Source organism: Athene noctua, chromosome 5 (assembly GCF_965140245.1).
Source record: "Athene noctua chromosome 5, bAthNoc1.hap1.1, whole genome shotgun sequence".
NCBI classification, from domain to species: domain Eukaryota; kingdom Metazoa; phylum Chordata; class Aves; order Strigiformes; family Strigidae; genus Athene; species Athene noctua.
This window is the reverse complement of record NC_134041.1, coordinates 31,759,738-31,780,726: the sequence shown is the minus strand read 5'-3', so window position 1 is coordinate 31,780,726 and position 20,989 is coordinate 31,759,738. Positions and strand designations below refer to the sequence as shown.

Sequence of the window (20,989 nt, the reverse complement as noted above, 5' to 3'; positions counted from 1 at the left end):
AACACTAATAAAAATGTTCAGCATTAGGCCCTCATCATGTGATGTGGGATGTGTTGTCACTGTTGCATCACCTGGCCAACTAAAGTAGCCAAAACAAATGGGAGCTGTACCTGTGATATTTTACCTTGGAATAAAAACCCAGTCTCTAAGGGAGTCTCATCCTGGAGTTCTGTTTAATTTGAGATAGCATAATGAAACAATTGAGCCGTATCTGAGAAGTAAGATTTTTATTTAACTAAGCAGGTACTACCTTGTGAAATGTTTCCTTATAGCTGTCTTTCAGGAATTATATCCAGAAACAGAGAAGCTGAAAACAGGTTATTGAAGTATTCATCTGATGAGTATTCAGTTACTTGAGTGGTAATGATTGCAATAGACTTCAGAAATACATGTGAAAACTCTTTCAGGTTTAGTACAGGTTCATCTTCTTCAATGTCTGCTTGGATAAATTTGGACTGATAGTACAAGAATAGTGAAAGCTCTGTCTTCCAGACATACTGCTTCTGAACATCCAGTGCAATGAGTTTGAGGCTTGCTACAGCCTCTTTTGAAAAACTTCTCTAGAAAAAGTGAGAGAAAACATTGAACTTTTAAAGTCATTTACCCTGCTTAGAAAATTCAACCCAAAAGCTAAGAACTGATAGCATTTGAAAGTACTAAATTATTGTACACCATATGAACCAACCTGGAAGAGAGATGCTCTGCTTTTCCTCCTTGTAATCTTAAATCGGCAACTTAATTTTATGTCTTTCCTTTCAGAGGCACAGCATTTGTACACTCTGAGCTGAGTATATTTTGTAATAATGTTCAGTTTATGTCATCCTGTAGCCTTAAACTGGGGAAGACTCACTTTTTAGATGTCTAATGTGTAAGATTTAATTTAAAGGCTGAGTGCAAGCTAATTTTACTTAGGGGTTTCTTCAAAGTACATCTTTCACTGACTGTGCTGAATAAACAAACACTGTTTTTGTAGCAGGCAAGAGATTCTTGTGGTAAGATAAGATCTCTTCCAAGGAGAGGAAATCTGTTGGTTGAACAAACTAAAGCTGTCAGAAGTGTTCATTAAAGGAACGTTTTTGGAGGGCATTTTCAGCTCTTAAATTTACCTGAATTGCTCTTCTATCCAGCTACCATAGAAAAAAATAATAGACTATAGATAGTCTGAATTTTAAGCATTTGTAATTAAAAAGCATTTTATAGAACACTCAATGAGGTCTGTACAATATTTGTAACAAACAAATATTCCTTATATGAGGAATATTTTGAGATTTGTAATCTTAAACATGTGCTAGTTAAAATTCTTGGAATTTGGGAATGGAATATGCTGAGATTTATTCTCCACCAACCCACCCAACCCTGCCAACCCCAATTAAATGTTGGAACTTGTTGCCCTTGATGCCTGACCAAAGATGTAACTACAACCCTTGCAGCCGTGTATTATCAATGAAGCTTTATCTACTTTAGAGAACGCATTTCGGAAGCAGAATGCTATTTTTCTTTCCTATGAATTAGAAATGAGGTTTTGAATAACAATTGACATAGACTAATTTAACGTAACAATATTAGATTATTCTTTTTGCTATTAGGGTTTCTTATGTTAAATAGGGGCAAAGTTCCTTAAAATCCTGAAGGCACATACAAATTGCCAAACAAATAGGTTGCGTACAGTTCAGAACAGTGTATTTCATTTTTATGTAATATCGAATTAAATTAGGTAAACTGTGTGGCTAAGTACAATTATTAAATAATTTTATATACTAGGAAGAAAGCTTTAGTTTTGGAGACTGGTACCTAAAGTGAACATTTTGTTGTTTCTGATTTTGAAAGCATCTTGTTTTGATGCAGTAAGTTGGCTTTTGTTAAAGGCTGGAAAAGTATTTTCTAATTAATCTCTTAAATTACATCTTAATTTCAGTGGAAATCTGGTATCTGGAATGTAGAAAATTTAATATAGACAGTTTCAAAAGTTATATACATGTAGGGGAAGGGAATTGTGTATATCATAAGAGCAGTCTAATGGGGTGGCAGGGAGAATACACGCAGAGCTGATTTCTAATCTTTTTTTTTACTATGTCAGCAGGAAGCTGTGGTGGAGGAAAACTTGTCATATTCAGAGACTCTGTCCTTCTCTAGTATGTGTGAACACTTGTTCAGACCTCATCACTCCTAATTGGAGTGGAGGTGGGTCTCCAAGTGTCAAGTCGTGATTTTAATATCAGGGCTTTTCATTTTGCCATTTAAGTTCAAAGTATCAACTTTTGTTTAATTAGGATGTTTGAATATGGTGGTTGAAAGTAAAAAAAGTATCAAGCAATTTGGTTGTTTTAAGTTTATCAATAACTTCATACAATTATTTTTCTTAGTTTAGGAAAATATTGCCTAAGTGTTTTACAGAAGGTAGGATATGCAGTTCTTCAGGAATTCTCTACACCACTAAAAATTTTTATATTTTATTTTTAATTCACTGCTTCATTTTGAAATAATTATTTGTTGCAAAAGTATGTCTCTGCTGGCAAAGCTAGAATGTCTTCCATTTTTTCTATAGCTTCTTGGAGTAAATCTTAAACAGTAATGTGAAGTCAGATTTTCATTGAAAGTAATACCAACGTTTTTAAATAATTGTTAAATAACTAATCCATTTTCACATTAAAGCAAGACAATGTCATTTCACATATTTACATTAAAGGGTTGAGCTAACCTGAAAAAGCATAAGCTTTTTAAGTGGAAAAGCTTATAACTTCTCATATATCTGGAAATTTTTACCAGCTCTAATGACTGTTTACATAAAGTATGTTGGACTTGAACAAAGATAAATACACTTTGCAAGCACAAACATCTGCTTTTGTGTATGTGTGTTTAAAAAACCCACTGTCTGTCACAGTAGAAAAGGTTTCTAAAAAAAGGAGAGGGCAACACAATGGGGAGGGGTGGGGTGTGGGAGACAGGAAAATTGTAAACCTGCTTTTTGCAGGGGCAGATTGTGCAAAATAATGATTAAGAAGTAATATTTTATTTTTCTGGAACTCAAGCACTGAGAAGTTTATATACGATCACTTGAGCTCTGTGAGATTCTCCTCCTCAGTCTATAGGTCTGATCATCATTTGAACTGCTTTCAAGGAGTAGGAGCCTCCCCGGTACTCAGCCCAAAATATTCCATCCTGATACTTGCTCCTGTAGTGGCCTCCTCTGTACCACACCCCATTAAGGTTGGAGTGGGCACACGCGTTGTACCACCAGCCGCCTTTGTGAAAATGAGCACAGTTTCCTGTGGAACAGAAAGAAATGGGTGAACTTCAACACTGAAGAGGAGAAATGGAGATTAGCAAACACTTTCATATTCTAGCTTATTCTTAGAGGGAACTTTGAAGTACTTCATAGCCTGTTGTGGTCATGTCAATTACTGCTTCTACCTAAATTATAAATTCTGTTGTAACAGCAACCATTGCCTAGAGTGGGGATTATTGGCACGGTATTTAATGTGACAGCTGAAAACTAAGATCGGCTCTTCTCAGACTACCAGCAGTGCTTGTCATTGAGCTAACATTCAAGGAACTCGGATTATGTGCTGTTTAGAAATACTTCCGTGGAAGCAATGTGAGTTGATACAGTCCCAAGCAGTGTGCGGGGCCACAGTTCCACAAAGAGTTGCTTGTAACTTGTGTGTTTACTGTTACAGGCTTGCTTAAGAGTTTGCAAGATTTGTCCAGCTTTATGGTTATTGACAGCTGAGAAAAAGCAGTTGAAGTATTACACTCCCCAATTTTTCTTCTACTGCTAAGGCTTTAAGGGGGAAAGCTGGAGGAAGAACGTGGAAATGAACAAAAAAATGTCCTTTAAGGAGAATGAAACAAAATGCTCTGCCCGTTTGTCAAGACTGGTACATAACTAAGCCCTTGCACAGTTGCAGTTCCTTTCATGCTGTTCAGAGGCTTTAATTCCTGGTAATTATTGTTGTGTGGCCACAGAAGTACTCTGAGAGATCACCTGGGCAGGTATTCTGACTGCAGACAATCATATGCAAGTGATAAGGGTGTCACTGAGCTAAATATAAAGGTTGCTCAAGTGTGTCTGCAATGCAGGTAATAGAATTCAAATTTCTGAATGGTGCAGGGTCTTGAAGGGGGTCCTGTCAACATGATTTTTATCATTATCAATTTGAAGCATCTTTCAATAGAGTTTTATCAGAATTTACATACTTTTTTGTACTATATTCTTTTTTTAAAGATGGTATCACTAATGGAATCAGTGTTCACTTTTCGCATACATACTAGTTTCCTTACCTGAATACATATCCCTGTCTCTGTCCAGTGTTGTAAATTGCTTTCCATTATGCCATATCATGGAGTCGCCTGCGTTTCCTTGGTATGTTCCTAAGCGTATCCTGTAGAATTCACTTTCAGGCTCCAGGCGAAAACTGCTGTATTCTGCATAGACTTTTTTATTGCTCCAGTCCTCTAACTCAATCAAAAGTCTGTAATTATCCTGATTGGTAAGCATGTAAATATTTTCTAGTCCCAGCCAGTACTCTCCATCAATGTTTCCAAATCCTTTCTGTACAAAAGATCAGAAGGTGATGTTAGCTTCGTTTTTCTTGTTTGTCAAAACGCTTATCAGCAGGAGTATTAAAAACCAGTGGAACTTGGGACTGAAAGTCTTTAACATTCGAATGACTGCTCAACCCATGCATTTAAATGCTTTATTTTGTGGCACATGGCCATTTACTCAGTTGGACTGCTAGCTGCATAAGGTACTTCCAGAATCAGTAAAGATGGCAACACTGTCTGTTTTCTGTGATGCTCTATTTTTTTTAAGATAAAGTGAGAGAGAACAGGGAAACTGAAGATATTTCTTGAGAAAGCTAAGGGGATCTGTAAGAATGTATGAATAATGACATTTAAGGGGCTATACTTCTAGGTTGGAACAGATTTATGGATCAACAGTCTCAGTGTTCAAGGTAAACTTTTGTTGCCTTTTTAGTGCAACTCATGTTGGGTTTTTTCTGTAAATTTAATCACAGAATTCATCTGTGATCTTTACTAGATTTATTAGAAATTAAATAATAAGTCTTTCCTTTCAAATCACAGACTACAAGTATGTAGGTGTGGAGTCATATTTCATATCTGCTGTCTCCTGTCCCTGAGTAAACCAGTGTTGTTAATGTTTGGTGTTGCAGCTAAAGCATGTATGTCACCCCACCATAGCTATCTGTTACACTTGCTAGTTTGAGGTCTTCCTACTTCCTTATCAAGCCATTGATTATGTAGGACCTACATTTGATTTCCTGCTTTGAAGCACTTTCTGTGGAAGTTTCTCTTGAGCAGATAAACAATCTAGGCCCCAAACTCAAGCTGCAGTTTCACAAGTGGCTTAAGTTTATCTAGCATCATGCAGCTGCCGAAAATGGTAGCAGTGCTTTCCTCCTGGCTTATGGCCACATTTGCAATACTTCCCTTGTGTCAACACTGTAGCTGTGCAGCCACACAGAGATTGGGGAAAGAATTAGAAATGTGGACATCTCTGTTGTTGGTAAAGGCTTTATTTTAAAGCCAGTCACAGAGGTGTAACTTCAAGTATCTGAAGTTAGGTAATAGGAATACCATCTTCAGCTACTGCAATTTAATGGGAAATCTCTCAGGCAGATTTGCCCAAGCTTGAGCCATTATTAGACACCAGTTAAACACTCTTGTACATTTTCTTGCCATTATGTTCAGAATCTTTATAAGACCCTCCATAACTACCTTAAAACATTTACCAAAAAAAGGCAACCCAAAAACCAACTGCCTGCTTTTCTGAAAAGTAAAGACTGTGTAACTGCTACTAAGGAATGATTAACATTTGAATCATTAAATTCCACAAATGCAAAAAGTGAAAATTCTCATAGTAATTTGTTGTCATTTCCTTTGTATATATGAATTTTTAGATTACTAATTGAGTTAAATGTGCCTCAGCTCTTCAGATAAAATGCACTTGGCAATTATGGATTAATTTCAAATGAGCACAGCATCATAGGGGAAAGCCGTGTGCTATAGATATGAAGTCAGAACATCATCATTATTATTATTATTATTATTATTTAAAACGCCAACCAAACAGATTTTCAAATCTCCTGTCTAGCATGTAATTACTCTAAAGCGTCATGCATTTGTTATCCTAAGTGTTATGCCCGCTAGTGCATAATATCACAATAATGTACAAGAATGTGAGTCCCTTCGTCATCCCTACATCTTCAGATTTGTAACCTAATTTTAAAGGTAGAAATTATTTCCTTTAATTCATTATTGGGAATTTTTAAAAGTTGAGACTCTGATCCTGCTAATCTATTGATGTTCTTAAATTAATAATTCCACTGTCTGAGATTGCTTATTCATAAGGGAGACAATTAAGCTTTTCAAGTAATTACAGCAGTTCTCAGTGCATTAATAAAAATCACGTGTTTAGTTAGGTCTTTGTAACAAATGACTTCCCAATCACTGTCTAGAATAACATGCCTCCCCAGTTGTTGTGTTGTGCATTAGAAATGCAGGCTATTTCAGACAATAAATTCATACAAAGTTAAGTAATCCGTTGAGTGAAATAGGACATTCCCACTGAAATATGTTTGCCTCTGAGGGATGACCACACTTCCAAATTATCTTTGTTAGTAAAATTAATTTCACTGTCTAAATTAAGCAGCTGTCTTTTTTCCAACTCCTCGGTGTTTATCATTCAGTACAACCATTTGCAATGAAGAATTGCATTGGAGATTGCACCATCTTGATTGCAATGAGTTATGTCACTGCCACACTGGAAGAAAGCAGCTGATTTTTCGCATTCCGGAGTTTACCTTGTAACTGTCCCAGTTCCTGAAAAAGTTGACAGACCCATCTGTCCTCTTCTGAATAACTGCCCATCCTCCAGGGTCCAGGCTGTTCTCACACCATAGTTGCATTGGCTCATTACTATTTTCAGGTTTGATCATATAAATCCCACTGTTGGAATGCCCAGCTTCCTTGGCTTGTTGGCAGTCTTTGAATGGACCTTTTTGAAAAGAAATACTGTAAGCATTCAAGCTTGGCTACGCAGTGCACATTGTTGAAGAATATTTTGTAATGGTAATGGAAGTCAGTAATTCAATTAAGGTAAACTTACCATGGAGAACAGTGTCAAAAGTTAGTGTCTTAGATTAATTGTGTGTATAGAAAGAAACATGTAAATATCCTATATATATGTATGTATTTTCAAGAAAAATCTTCATATTGCTAAACAGATAATAGACTTTGGTTACCAACACCCAATTTTTAATTTTGTCAATTGTGTCAAAGATCTATACTCTTATCCTTGATATTCAAGAAGTGCATTATAATTTTCATTAACTATTTTCTCCTGTACCAGTTTTAAAAAGTAGATGCTAATTTACTTTGTTATCATCATGCACCCATTTAAAGCTGGTGGAAGTTTAAAACAAAACAAAGCCAAGACACCCTAACAACCCACACAGACACCTGAATACTTAAGTAGTGCGAGAGCTGCTATAAGAAATATTTAGGTGAATTTAATGAAAGAGTATTCTTATACTGCATAACTTTTTTGCCTTTATGTACTTACCCAGTTCTGGAATCAGCCTGTTTACTGTGGATAGGAATCTTTTAAGTTTCATGTGTCATCCTGGTAGAATACATGTAGATGGATACTGATAAAGAAAATATGCAAGCACTGGAGAAGGACTTTTGAGGAGCTGAAAGGGCTCACATAGTTGTTTTCATGGCTATGATTCTACAAAAAAGCTATTATTGTTCACAGTGTTGCTTGAAAGCTCCATTTTAGACCATGGAATAGTGGTTTTACAAATATTACTTACGGAAGAGCATCTGGTTATTCTGTAAGAAGCATGCAACTTATACATCTCTGGAAACTTTGCCTAGTTTGCCTTTCAGTTTTTGGTAATATTTTTTCTCTATTTAGAAAAGGATTAATGTTTATGTATCATTACTTGAGTTGATATAGAGAGACTGGTTATTTACTAGTGAAAAGCAGGCTGTGTTCTGATGGCTAGTTAGTGGTGGATGCCCTAAATGTATTTGAAAAAGTCATATTCAGTAAATATCAAAATAAATTACCTACAGCTTTCCTCTCATTTTAAAAGGTTCATTTTCTCCAGTTGACATGGAAGTTCAGAGAAAACTCATCAGTCACAGAAGAAGCTAATGTGCAGAGAAACATAGGAGACAGTTGTTGAGGTTACTCTTTAATCAAAAGTAGAGGTCGAGTGGAAGTGACCTTTATTGCAGATTAAGGTTGCCTGACAAAAGCATATTGGAAGTCTTGCTTTTTTTAGGTTTTAAAGTAGTAGCTGCTGGTTGGGTAAGTGTGTAATTAGCAAGAAATCTGTAAAGCATTTCATATTAATTAGAGTAAAAAGCTTGCGTATCTAATGAAGGTGACTACTTGGAGCTTCTGACTGCGACAGTGCTACCGGAATGCTGCAAACCCTGAGCCATCATTGTAAGTACTGCAATGTACTGTACTATCAGTATTTGATAATGGTTTTGTCATGCTTGCAGTGCATGCAGTAGTATCTTCAGAAAGAAATATGTAGCTCCAGTATATGAGTGCTTTTCCATGTAGATTTTGCACATTGCAAAATTCGGTCACTGGAGAGATAAGTTCCTGGGCTAAATTGGATCTCATTTCCTTTCCTTGAACTATCTGAAGTAAATTTGGGCAGTGTATAACTGAACAGGGAGGTTGTTCTAGAAGTGTTATTGTAAAGCAAATATTGCATTAGAAAAAGTGTAAACAGACAAGTAGTATTTTTTGTAATCTTAATTGAATATTAAGAATAGCTCAGTGTAAATCTGCTATGTATTATTTCACATGACTTCTACTGAAGGAGGAATTGAGGACTCATTTTTCCATGGGAGACCCAAGCAGATGTTTGGAGTGGTTTTAAGTAGCTTTCAAGGCAGACAGAATTCTCTTAGCTTGTTTATATAATACACTTCGATCACTTCTGAAATTCAGCTGGCATTGTCACAGGATGCAGCTTGTCTGCTTTTTGATGCTTGAATTCATCTGTGTGCTTATCATAAGTTAATGTTGTAGTAGAGGTGACAGACTTCTGGTCTTAGTGTAAAGAGATCCAACAAATCCTGTAACTTCTGATGTATAGCCTTGAATCTTTGAGAAGTAAATTCTTTGTTATATGTAATTATTTTAAGTTCACAGTGTAAGAACTGTTCCATTACTTGTTTGGTGGAAATGCTGAGATTTGTGAAACAGTGTAAGATTTTCCATAGTGCTGGTGTGAGTGGAGGCTCTGGCTAATGAAAAAAGCATAATTGTTCTGCTTAAAATCTTGTTATCTATGTAAGGAATAAGTATCTTGTGCATGTCTAGTCTTTTGTAACAGTCTGTGTACAGTAAGTTGCCAAGACAGTTGTAAGTTAGAAATACTCTGAGAAGATGATCTGTTAAGTATTTCACTTCTAAATTGTGGTTTAGGTGTATAATTTAGTACAGATCATATTCTGTTGTAAATTAGATGTAGTGGAGAAGGAAAGTGATAAAGTATTTTAAGTTGGAAGCTTAAAACAATGGCTGAATCCTATTTTGAAATGCTAAATGTTATCTTGAGCAGATGATGTAATTGTGTGAGCTTCATATAGAGGATATTTTGGGTAGTAGTAGAGGGGAATTCCAAAATGAAGTTGTGGATAATTTTTTTTTTTTTAAAGTTACATTATTAACTGAGAGGTATTGGGGAAGGGTATGAGTGTGTGTGTGTCTGTTTACTTGAAGCTACTTTTTGCAACGTAGTGGCAGTAAAATTTGGAGACACTGGTTATTATTCCAAGGATTAAGATAATTGTAAAAACTGTAAGTCACATGACCACTGTTCTTCTGCAATTTTTAGAGCTATTTTAATGCAAGTTAACTAAAAGACTCTTCAGAAATATAATCTCATGTTTGTTCCCCATGTATTTTGAATTTTACTCTCCACCCACAATACTAAGATGCACATTGATCCTTCTATAAACTTCTATTGCATGCAAGTATTTGTTAGGTGCAATTTCACCAGATATAGTAGGAGAAAGCTCCTACTTGTCTCTCCTGTTTATTCTGGCATAATCAAGTCTTGGATGGGCCTATTTCTAAATAGGACTGTTTGGATTTCATTCATCTTTTTTTGACATCTTTATACATTATAAATAGCCATCATCTTTTAACTAGAAAGTTCATTTTTTGGTGGCATACACAATTTTGTTTCTGTGCACCGTTAAATATTCTTACCTTAATCTTAAAAATCAGAGATAATAACTGGGCATCGTGTTGCAGTTTAGACATTTTGGCTTTGATTGATTGCTCTACCAGCTTTAGCAATTTTCACCCCTCATTTTCCCAAGGTGCTGCAAGAAACACTTAATCTTCAAACTCAAGAATCTAGTATTAAATAAAGGAAGTTGAATAATGTTAAAATAAATTCCTTAATATTTTTTTGTGTTCCCTTGCAAAAGTAGATTCAAACTGAAATTTTAGGGGTAAAGGGGCTAGTGAAAATGGTGGTAGATAATTTAGAGGAAAATATTTAGTGTTCTTGCTTCATTTTGTGTGTATAGCAGGCATATACTGAGAGAAAACTCATAACAAAACCTTGACACATGGGTTTTCTGGAAAACAGAAAGTTGCCATTTTTTTAGAATCATATTTTTGCTGTCTGACTAGACATAAATGTAATGCTTTTGTATTGGCTGTTTCCTTTGTGTCATGATGTGTGATTTAAATTCTTACGACATCTGGCATTTTACTTGGGCTTGTGCCTGAATTTTCTGCAGACCCTGAATAAAAATAGTAGTTCTTTACATCAGTAGCTAGTTGTTTGTAATGCTGTAGAACAGTCACAAATAAATGTTTGGCTTCATCTTAGAAACCAAGTTGAACTTCCAACTGTGACTAAAGGCAATTTGAAAGCAAAAAAACCCAACAACACAAACACCAAAATAAAAAACCCCAACCAAACCCTTTTGCTGTACAAACTAACAGAAGCCAAGAGCAAGCACTTGAATGGATGTCTGAGAAAAACGTCTTGTTTTTATAAATCCTTAATTATTTTTTTATCGCAGCTCCATCAAAATTTTAATAACGTGAGAATCATGATAGAATTCAGGGTAGCTCAGAGTTAGTTAATTTTCTTGTCACTAGTTTTGTTTCTAGTGATAAATGAATTTATCTCATGACCTGAAGAATGTAACACACAAAGATGTGTTTGGGATAATGTCCCAAATGTATTTTCATAATATTGATGGTATTAGTCTAACTTACCGTGCCCTAATGACATCAGTTAACTGGGAATGTAGTTACTCATCTTAAATTTTCATAGCTGAGTGTATCTAATTGGATCCAGACTTGATTCAATTATCCTTTCAAACTTATCTTGCTCTCTTGAAGATTTCATCCAAACACTTAGAGTCTTATTGCATGGCTGTGTTGGTGGATTTAGATGTTCATTTTAAAGCAGCTCAAAATAGGAGTAAAATTATTCTAGGAGAAGTAACGTCTGGCAAATATATATGTGTAAGTATAAAGGACAACTACTTAAAATTACTTAATTTAAGATGAATAAGCTTCTCTTACCATTGCTGGTTACTATAATGTGTAGCTGGTAGGCATCTTCAAAGAAACAGGGCTAAATACTAGAAAGTATATGCTAATGCTGAATTTTTATGCCCATAACTCAAACCCAGCTGGAGACAGAAACCTCAGTGCTTTGTAACTCAAAAGGCATAAATTCTTCAGATTGAATTTCTGAGTGTCAACTCCGTCAACAAATTCCTCTTATGCAGCTATAGCTTAAGAACTAGACTATTTGGCGAACTAAACCTTTCCCTGGAGGTGAGAGGAGAAGATCAGGAGCAAGGGCTAGCTGTACCAGATACTTCAAATTCTTCATTCTGTTTCTATAGCCTGGACGGTTTCCCTCTAAAACAGAGAAATCTCAGGGTAGATAAACAGTGATAGGTAACTCACCTTCATTAATTAAAGCCAGTGGTGGTACTCTGAAAGGACTCTTTGTAGGAGAAGTAGCTGGATCAGGTGGCGGCCTTACATCTCTGTCTTTTGGGTAACCCGGATCTCGCTGTATCTCGTTCCCTCCCAGGAGAAGGGGAGTGTATGGCTGGCTGTTAGGAATGTGCTGTGGCACGACTTGAACGAGAGGTGGAGACCCATGGGTATCCTGTCGTGTGAAGATTCTCAAGCACTGCTCTTCCAGCAGCGAGATAGTCACAGACTGATTATTTACAAGATCAGTTAATGCTGCGTATTTTACTTCAAGTTCCTTGTATTTTGTTGCCATCTTCAACATTTCTGTTGTAACATTAAGGACTTTGTTTTCCAGCTGGGAAAGCTCAAGTGAGTTATCACGCTTTCGAATTATCTCATGCAGGAGTTGCATATAGAGTTGGGTGACCCGCGAGTTCATGTTACGGCTTTCTTTCCTCAGTAATTTTACTTCATTCACAATGTTTCCATCCACATCCACAACCAATTGCAAAATGTCAATCTCCCGCTTTTGCTTGGACAGCACGTCCTTCAAGTTCTCTATGTCCATTCTCGTGACTTCGTCTTTTCTGTTACCAGTACCTGGACCATTAGTATTCACACAAATTGGCCCTGTGATTTTTTGTTCTGGAACCAGGAACGTGTAACCACATTTCTTGCCTTCCTCTCCACCATCAGCTGAACGAGGGTGCCTCCGTTGGGATGTTTTATTAGGCGTAGATTGTTCTGTACAGCGCCCGATAGATAACAGCAGGAACAACAGTACACCCAAAGTCCATTTAAATATCTTCATTTTAAAGCAAGTAGGATGACTGTCAGAAGAGACTATTAAACAGATGAAAGATAAAATAATTAGAGCCAATAGCAAAGGCTCCTGTACTGCTTAAACTGCCTAAACTGATGGATTTGCCATGCTTATGTGTATGTAAACAAGTCTTTGGAATCTTTCTTGGAGATAGATTCCATTAGATTAGCTGCAAAGAATAGCTTTCTCTTGAGTAGCAAACCCTAAAATTTAGATACTGGATTTAGTAGAGAAGTTGTTGTAACAGATAAATTTTCAGAAACAATGTTCTGCTTAGATTATGTATTATGCTTGTATTATAAATTTGACTGCTTAAGATCTATACTCACTGCAATTAAATGCACAAGGTTGTAGAACATATAGTGGTTACAGAATATCTTCATGGAAGGGAGGTAGGGAGACAGTGATAGTATTTTCAAAAATACTTAGATAAAATTTGGAATTTGGGTTATATAACCCTTTCTGGTCCTCTTCTAGCTTTATATATGTAGATATAGAAGTATAATTTTTAAAATACTGTCTACATTCATACTATCATACTATTCATATACACATACATTTTAAAAATTTATATATACGCAGATATAGTAGATTTGAAAAATACGTATCTAAGACTATTTTTGGACATTAGTCTTAGACAGGAGATTAATGCAAGACAATTGCCTTAAACATTGAAAATTACATATTCAAGTAATTTTATATTTGTAAGGAAAGCCTGTAATACTTACTGTTTACTCTGCATGTGTGTCCCTACTTAGTTGTCTTTTGAGATGAACATTTAAAATCGTTGTCATGCTATTTTTGTATCTTTGAGAACATTTTTTATCCAAAATAACACTGAAGTATTGGGTATGTTATCACTATAAATATACTGCGGTGTATCGTTCACCTTCTAATGAAAATAACAAGTTTCTTTTAACTTTGTGTAAACAATTAAAATGCAGTGATAAAGATCCAAGAATGTTGTTAGAGGAACCTGGGATTTAACTTTATTTTTAAAATATTTGAGATGGTAAACAAAGGTAGCAAATCAGAAAAAAGCCCTCATTTATCATGTTTCATTTGCTTTGTCAAGCAAATCACTTTTCTTATCTCAGCTGTTAATCTGACTTTTCTTTCCAGACTACTATTTGTGGTTGTACAAGGCCTTGTACAGTGGCCTTTGTATAGCTATTAAGAGAAATAAAGTAAAACCAAAGAAAATTAATTTCCATGCTGTTCCTGCCAAGTTCAAGTTTAAGTGCACTTGGCAACCCTGGAAGAGTCATCCTAAAGGAGTAGCAGATCTGTGCTGCTTCCTTTATATTCACATTTACAAATGATAAGGTGACTCTTCCCAGTTTTGCTACTGGCTTTACTATTATTGCTGAAAATTATTTCTGCTCGACCTTAGAGTGAACATATCAAGTCTTTATTTTTTGGCTTCTCTAATAGCAGTGGTTACAAACTTCAAACCATGCTCTACATGCAGTCAGGAATTATATCTAGGAATCTTGATCAAATGTTCCACTGTTGCCTAAAAAATAACATTGTTTGGCTGACAGTTGTATTGCAAGCCTTGCTTCTGTGAGGGGAAGAAAACATTTGGTTTTAACACAGACTGAAAATCATTTCTTGCCCTGCATAAATGGAGGGAATACATAAAATTTTAAGAAAGTTTGTATTTAAAAACTTGCCTCTGTATGTTTTACTGTTAGTATGTAGCAATGGGTAATTTGGTGTCTACTAGTGAATATGTTTTCAAAACCATCTTGATTAAACATTTTGTTCATACTTCTGTGCTCAAAGTGTAAGTTCTGTTTTTAAAAAAATTGTATGTATTTAAAATAGTAATCACTTGAACGGTGCTCAGAGTTGGAAGTTCATTAAGTTAATTTTTCTCATGAAAACGTGTCCCATACATGAGAAACAGGTCTGTGTGTGATTTCTAACTTGATAAGGATGAGCCGACCTAGTTGACTGAGACCTCTTAACATCTCCTAAATTATTTTTCAGTACTTTTATGTTCACTGTTTGCAGATGCAGGGCAAGTGACTTCATGGCATATGGTTAAGGATGAAACCATAGTACAAGTCTAGTATTTTACTATTTTTGCAGTATATAATAGCTACTTCATAGTCCAAAAAGGTGAATAACACTTTAGTTCTTGGTAGTCTTTAAAGACCCTATACAGTTACTTAAATAATGAATGGCTGGGGGTTTTCCCCACAGCAGCACATTTTTCCCCTGAAATACTTTAAAACTTAAATGAATCTTTTAAACCCAAACTTTTTGCAATGCAGTCCATTTTCTGACCATGTATTCTGTTGCAGTCTCCTTTTGCTTATTTCTTTTAATATTATATATGTTGAAGTTAGAAGTTCTGTCAGACCATAAAATGATTTAAATGGTGTGATACAACATAACCAAATGCAGCATTTACCTAAGATTATGCCCTAGAACTTTGAAATAATTCAAATGTCTTCTATTAAACTGAGACATTCAGATAAGTAGGGATGAGTGCCTTCGCAGAATCTACCTGGTGGGGAATGTACATGCTTCCATGGAAATTTTGATGTTGAAATAATTAAATGTCTTATGATGTTGCTTGGCATGTTTGAGCAGCTTAATGCCTAACTTGTTATACAAGAATAGGTTCCGAGTAAGATATTTACTTGGAGTTTTAATCAGCTTAGAAGGAAATGAAAATACTGTTTCAGAAATTTCCTGATGTTCTGGGCAAGCAGCTTAAAAAAATATAAACTGTTTATCCAAAATATCACAGAATGATGGTCTAATATAAAGTACCTAAACCCAACAAATATTAGAGTTCTGAAATAGTTTTAGGGTGTTTTAATCACACACATTATGCCACGGATTCCCAGGTTTTGATGTCTAGGTAGTGTCATAACTGCTATGTGATAAAGTGGTTGAGGCTCAGGGATCAGTTTAGACAGAACCAGAGTCTCAAACCTTTTCTGCAAATATAGAGTTGCTTGTAGTGAGTGGGGCTGCTGAGATAGCTGAAAGCAGACCTTGAAAAATAAGCAAGAGAGATCATAACAGATACTATTGCTTTAAAATATGTTATTTAACTCTTCGTGGATAGTCATGTTTTTTTAATTAGAATAGACTTTCATTTCACTTGTTTCTGTATCACCCAGTTTTGGATCTCAGATTTCTGTTGAAGTTGCATTACATATAATCTGGCATGCTAATGTTTTATTGCTTCTGCAGGAGAAAATGTGCAGCTATTCATAGCAACACAAACTTAATCATCATCTTGTCAGAAATACTCAAGAGGTGTGCTTAGGGCTTCAATATCATTTTACATTTAATATCATTCCTTTTCTTCTGGCTTCTTTCTTTTTCCAGATTGATGCCCATGCAAAAAAACTCCCAACCAAACTGTTTCCAAAATTTGATTTATTACTTTTAAAAATGTTTAAAGGAACAAAGCTCTACTGTAAAAGAGTAAAATAAACCAGTAACTACTCTTTTTAACTTTCACTGAGAAGCTATTATAATGTGGGCTGTGTTACCCCCAAAAATATTGTATCATAGATATTAGAGTTGCAGGGATGAAGAAATGTGGAAGCTAGTATATATTTGGTGTTTTTTAAATTTATACACACAAACTATTTGTTCTTTGTATGCTGTGACTCTCACATTCAGCAGGATGTACAATTTGGAGACCCACAACACAAAATAGAAGCTGTTCTTTCAGGGCTCACAAAGACTGCTTCTCCCTGGGCAGTGTAGATTGTTACAACTGAATGTAATGGAAGTGTTGCAAGTAAATGTGAATATAGGATTCCCTTTGTATGGAAAGCACAGTATCAGTACATATCTTTATTCAGAATATTTAATAAAAGAGCAGGGTCAAATGACAAATACCAACCATGTCCTTTCTTATAAACCTTCATTTATAAATATGTAAAACAGGAAGAGAAACAGACAGGGGTTTTTTTAGAAAGTAAATGATAATAAAGATTCTCTGAACACAGTACCAGTTAATCTGAAAGCTCTGTTATTGATATTATGTGTACCTCCTTTTATGTTAAGCTTTGCCCAAGCAGCTAAAGTCAATAAAACCATCTATGTTCCCCTATCTTTACATAGAGTAAGTAGAGATTTTTCTGGATTTTTAGCTAAAACTGGCTCCATAACATTAGAAATAATACTGATGTGGGGAAAACATTCTTACTATAGGAGGAGAAATGTTCACATAGATTTTTTTTTATATATATATATATATATATCTGTAATTCAGTAAGTTACTTTCCACTATATAAACAAGTGCTTTTCCAGCAAGCCGCTCTGCATCTGCTGAAACAACAGGATTACTTTCAATTGTGTTGACAGGGATCCAGGAATAATACTTTCTTGGGTTTTGTTAGTCAGATAGTATTGAGTCGCAGAAATCTACTTGCCCAAGATTAATGGGAATCTTCAGGGGTTTTGAAGTAGTCCTTGAAAATGTGTCACTCTTAAAAATGATAGATTCTCAGAAACTCTCTGCAGAAGAGATCTGTAAATCTTGGCATAATCTAATCTGAAAACAGCAAAATATCATGACATTTCAGAGTTTTTTGGTTTTTTTATGTGAGGGTTACTTTACATTTGTTTGCAGCCATTGTATGCATTTGCACCATCTTAACAGGCAGGTACAATGGAGTGGTACATCTTGCATTTGGAAACGTGTTACTTTGGGGCTCCAGAATTCTCTGTAAAAGAGATACTGTAAAAGAGGTACTGAAGACATTAAGCATCTAGTGAGTTTGCTATAGGAAATTTTGCTTCATTCATTGGTGTATACATTTTAAGGACCAGACTAATAGGGCATGTTATGAAAAACTAAGCCCAGTAAAACAATAATTAAGACCTGATAAAACCATGTAGTTACTGGCAAAAGTTTAAAGGTTCAGAATTTCAATTTTTTTAAGTAAATTCCAGTAAAACTTTAAATGGTATACTGTTCCATCATACTTAAGATCATTCTTATGGCAACAATAAATACTAGTATTCCATTATTTGTTTTAAAAGAAGCATTTCAAAATTTGAACTCTAAAGTTGGAAGACAGCAAAGGAGAGAGAGTTAAAACCTTGCACATAGCCAGTTTACTGCTTTAAAATTATTGACTCAGCTGTTTTCATTTGGGAAAGATTTAGGGATTGTTCTAAGCAGTGTAAATCAAAACCTTGGCTAATCATGAATGAATGGAGACTAGTGTCCAAAGCACACAGTGTAGGCTTCAAATGGGGTTTTTTGTTGTTGTTTAGATTGTTCTCTTTAATATGTAAGGAAGCACAAAAGGATAGTAAGAGAAAGGGCTCAGGAACTTGGAAATAATCCATCTTTCTTATTTGTCAAGACTGCTCAGACTTTTTTTCCTCCTATAGCTACTAAATCTTCATTGAATTTGCTTTCTCTAACACTTTGTCTCTTCTTTTATTATCACCCCCTTCATTCTCTCCTAATGTGTCAGACATTTCTGAAGATTGGTTAATACAAATTTGTAACTTAAATTCTTTTCCATTGTTCTGGAATATTTACTGCATTTTAATTTCCAAGTCAGCATGAAGAAAGGCAAAAGTAGAAAATTATGTATTAACTTTTTTGTTGTTTTTATCTGTACTTCTGTCTTATGTTTGCAGACAGATTTCTTGTTTTAACTGTTAACTTGCAACTGCATCCTTTCCCCTCCCTCCTCCCAAAGAACTGTAACAAAAACCTCTATTTTCCACTTAATATAGTGTAGCCTTGTATGTTTAATTTCATGTTTATGAAACAAATCTTTATTTAGAAACAAACTGCTGTTCAATCGAGGTACAATTTACTTCCCCATCATTCCACAAACTGTTAAAGGAAGGGATTAGTGCCTGTTGCAGCAATGTCTTCGGATTTTCAGCTGCACAATTGTTTGTGCTACAAACTTGATTATATACTGAATCAATGTGTGACTCAGGTTTCTTGGTTGATTGTACAACTCGGGATATTTCTACTGCTCAGAAGTTCCATAAATAAAAATTTAATTGCAACGATATACAATGATTGCTGCTTACGGATGTGCATTGATTTACTTGGGACTTTTTACAGTGGTTTTATTGAGGTATCCATTTTCTAGTTCTAGTAATGCTAGGTCTATGCTCTAGTGTTGGGTAAAATCCAGCTTCCCTGAAATCGATAGGTTTTGGTGCTTTTCCTTTCTGGTAGAATCAGAATTTCACATTAATACACAAATACACAAATTACATGCTTAGCAAAGATTCTGGTAGTACTAATTTTCACACATTAATACATTAATACACATTAACACTTTAATACACAACAAATTACATGCTTAGTAAAGATTCTGGTAGTAGTTATTTTCTCTAACTTTAGATAACAATCTACAGAAGATTTACAGTTAAACAACTGAAACTTGTTCATCCTTACAACTAGAATGAGTTAGTCTCTGCTCTTATGCAGAGTCCTTTTTAATTCTTTCCAAGTTTCCAAAGTCCACCAAATGCCATTAAAGTGAGTTTTATATTTTAGTTGTCAAACTTTTCTCAGGCTGAGAGATTTGTTTCTTCACAATTGTGTGTTGAGGGAGATGTATGTAGAATTCACAAATAGCTTAAAATTAAACTTGCAAGTAAGAGTAACTTTAAAACTTACCAGGAAAAAAAATCATCCAGCTGTTTGCTTCTGTGGTAGATGGAAAATCCAGAGGTCAAGTTGCTTTTTCTTCCTATATTAACCGATGCTGTGTATTGTTAATCTTCAGTTGGAGTTGAAAACTGCTTTTGTCTTTCTCTGTTAGATCCAAGCTGTATTGAGGAATTGGATTTCTCCATACGATAACCAAACTAACTAATCATTAAAAAAGGAAAAAAGTAATGTTCCAGTATGTGTTATTCCAGAAGAGAGGAGGAAGTGTTTTTTGAAACTGCAGTGTTTTACTCTCACATGCAGAAGTGCACTAACCAGCTACAGCTGACCCGGATTCCATATACATCACTTTTGGACAGTTTTTTTTAAACAAACACACACTCAACTTAGACGTTCAGCCCACCTATGATGTCACCACGAACACACTGAGAGCAGAAGAAACTCCTCCTTCGGATTTCCTATCCATACCCTCCAGAAAAGGAGGGGGTAGGGAGGCTGAGAAGTTAGGAACAAGGAAAGATTGTTTGCCAGTAGAAGGGAGGGTACCATATGGCAACAGACTGTGCAAGAGTTCAGCAGGCAATTACAAATCAAACATTTTTACTACGCTGCCTAAAGATGCCTTTCAAGTTATTACAGTACTGGGCTTCATTTAGAAGAAAGATTCTTTCAGGCTGATAAAACTCGATTTGTGTTGCTGGGAATAAAAGGGGCAGCCTGGCTGGATACAACAGGAAAAATGAACCATTTATAGTCTAGAAGAATGTTCAACAGAATGTCGCATTCAATTCTTAATGTCCACTTAATAAGAAACAGTTCCAGTTGTTAAATGCATAAAGTCTCAGATACATGTGGAAAATGTTAAAACTGTGTGTGTGATGGTTTTGGGTAGGTATCAGAATATTTGATAACATCTGACTGGTGTTAGAAGTAGCAAAAGCCACAGAGATTATGCTCTGTGAGGAATGCAGAATACTGGTTTTAGTTCTGTCAATCGTCAGCCAGCACTTAAGTGCATTCAGTTTGCTTTCATTGATCTTTTTTGTTTCTTCACAAAGGACGTGCCAATTACATTTGAAAGAGAATTATCCTAGTATGTTTTCAAAATTATTTTGGACTTCATAGAAATGCACTGAGTAAGTTTAGGGAACAACTCTCTACAGAAGAGTTCTTGATTTAGCTAAAAAAAAAAAAAAAATCACTCCTTAATTGAACAAGTCATTCAGAAAGATAATACTACAAATACATTGGTTTATAAAATCCTGCATAATATTGCAGGTGCCTGTTCATAGTGAATTTCCTTTATTATAATTAGTAAGCATGATTTACTACTTTCTGTGGAAGACTGAGCAAGTTTGGGATTTTTAAGGCTTGTTTGGACATAGCTAATCTAGGTTCGGGACAGTTTATGCAGTCTAGATAGCACAGCCACACATTTAATTACTATCTGATGCTTCCAATTATTCTTTGTTTTTTAATAAGTTGATTCTAGCAGAATAGAAAATTTAGA

The 20,989-nt window shown here is 35.2% G+C and overlaps 2 protein-coding genes across 3 annotated transcripts in view; one reads left to right on the top strand and one right to left on the bottom strand.

Moving 5' to 3' along the window:
- RALGPS2 (Ral GEF with PH domain and SH3 binding motif 2) overlaps positions 1–20,989 on the top strand; it is a 129,504-nt gene that overhangs the window by 67,219 nt on the left and 41,296 nt on the right. The gene's annotated exons all lie outside the window — the stretch shown is intronic.
- ANGPTL1 (angiopoietin like 1) lies at positions 1,192–19,845 on the bottom strand. The gene is made up of 5 exons (XM_074908289.1): positions 19,486–19,845; positions 12,005–12,862; positions 6,825–7,018; positions 4,282–4,552; positions 1,192–3,266 (listed from the first exon to the last, which is right to left on the bottom strand). Exons 1-5 carry the CDS (start codon positions 19,499–19,501, stop codon positions 3,079–3,081), a joined length of 1,527 nt encoding a protein of 508 aa, XP_074764390.1. The 5' UTR covers positions 19,502–19,845; the 3' UTR covers positions 1,192–3,078.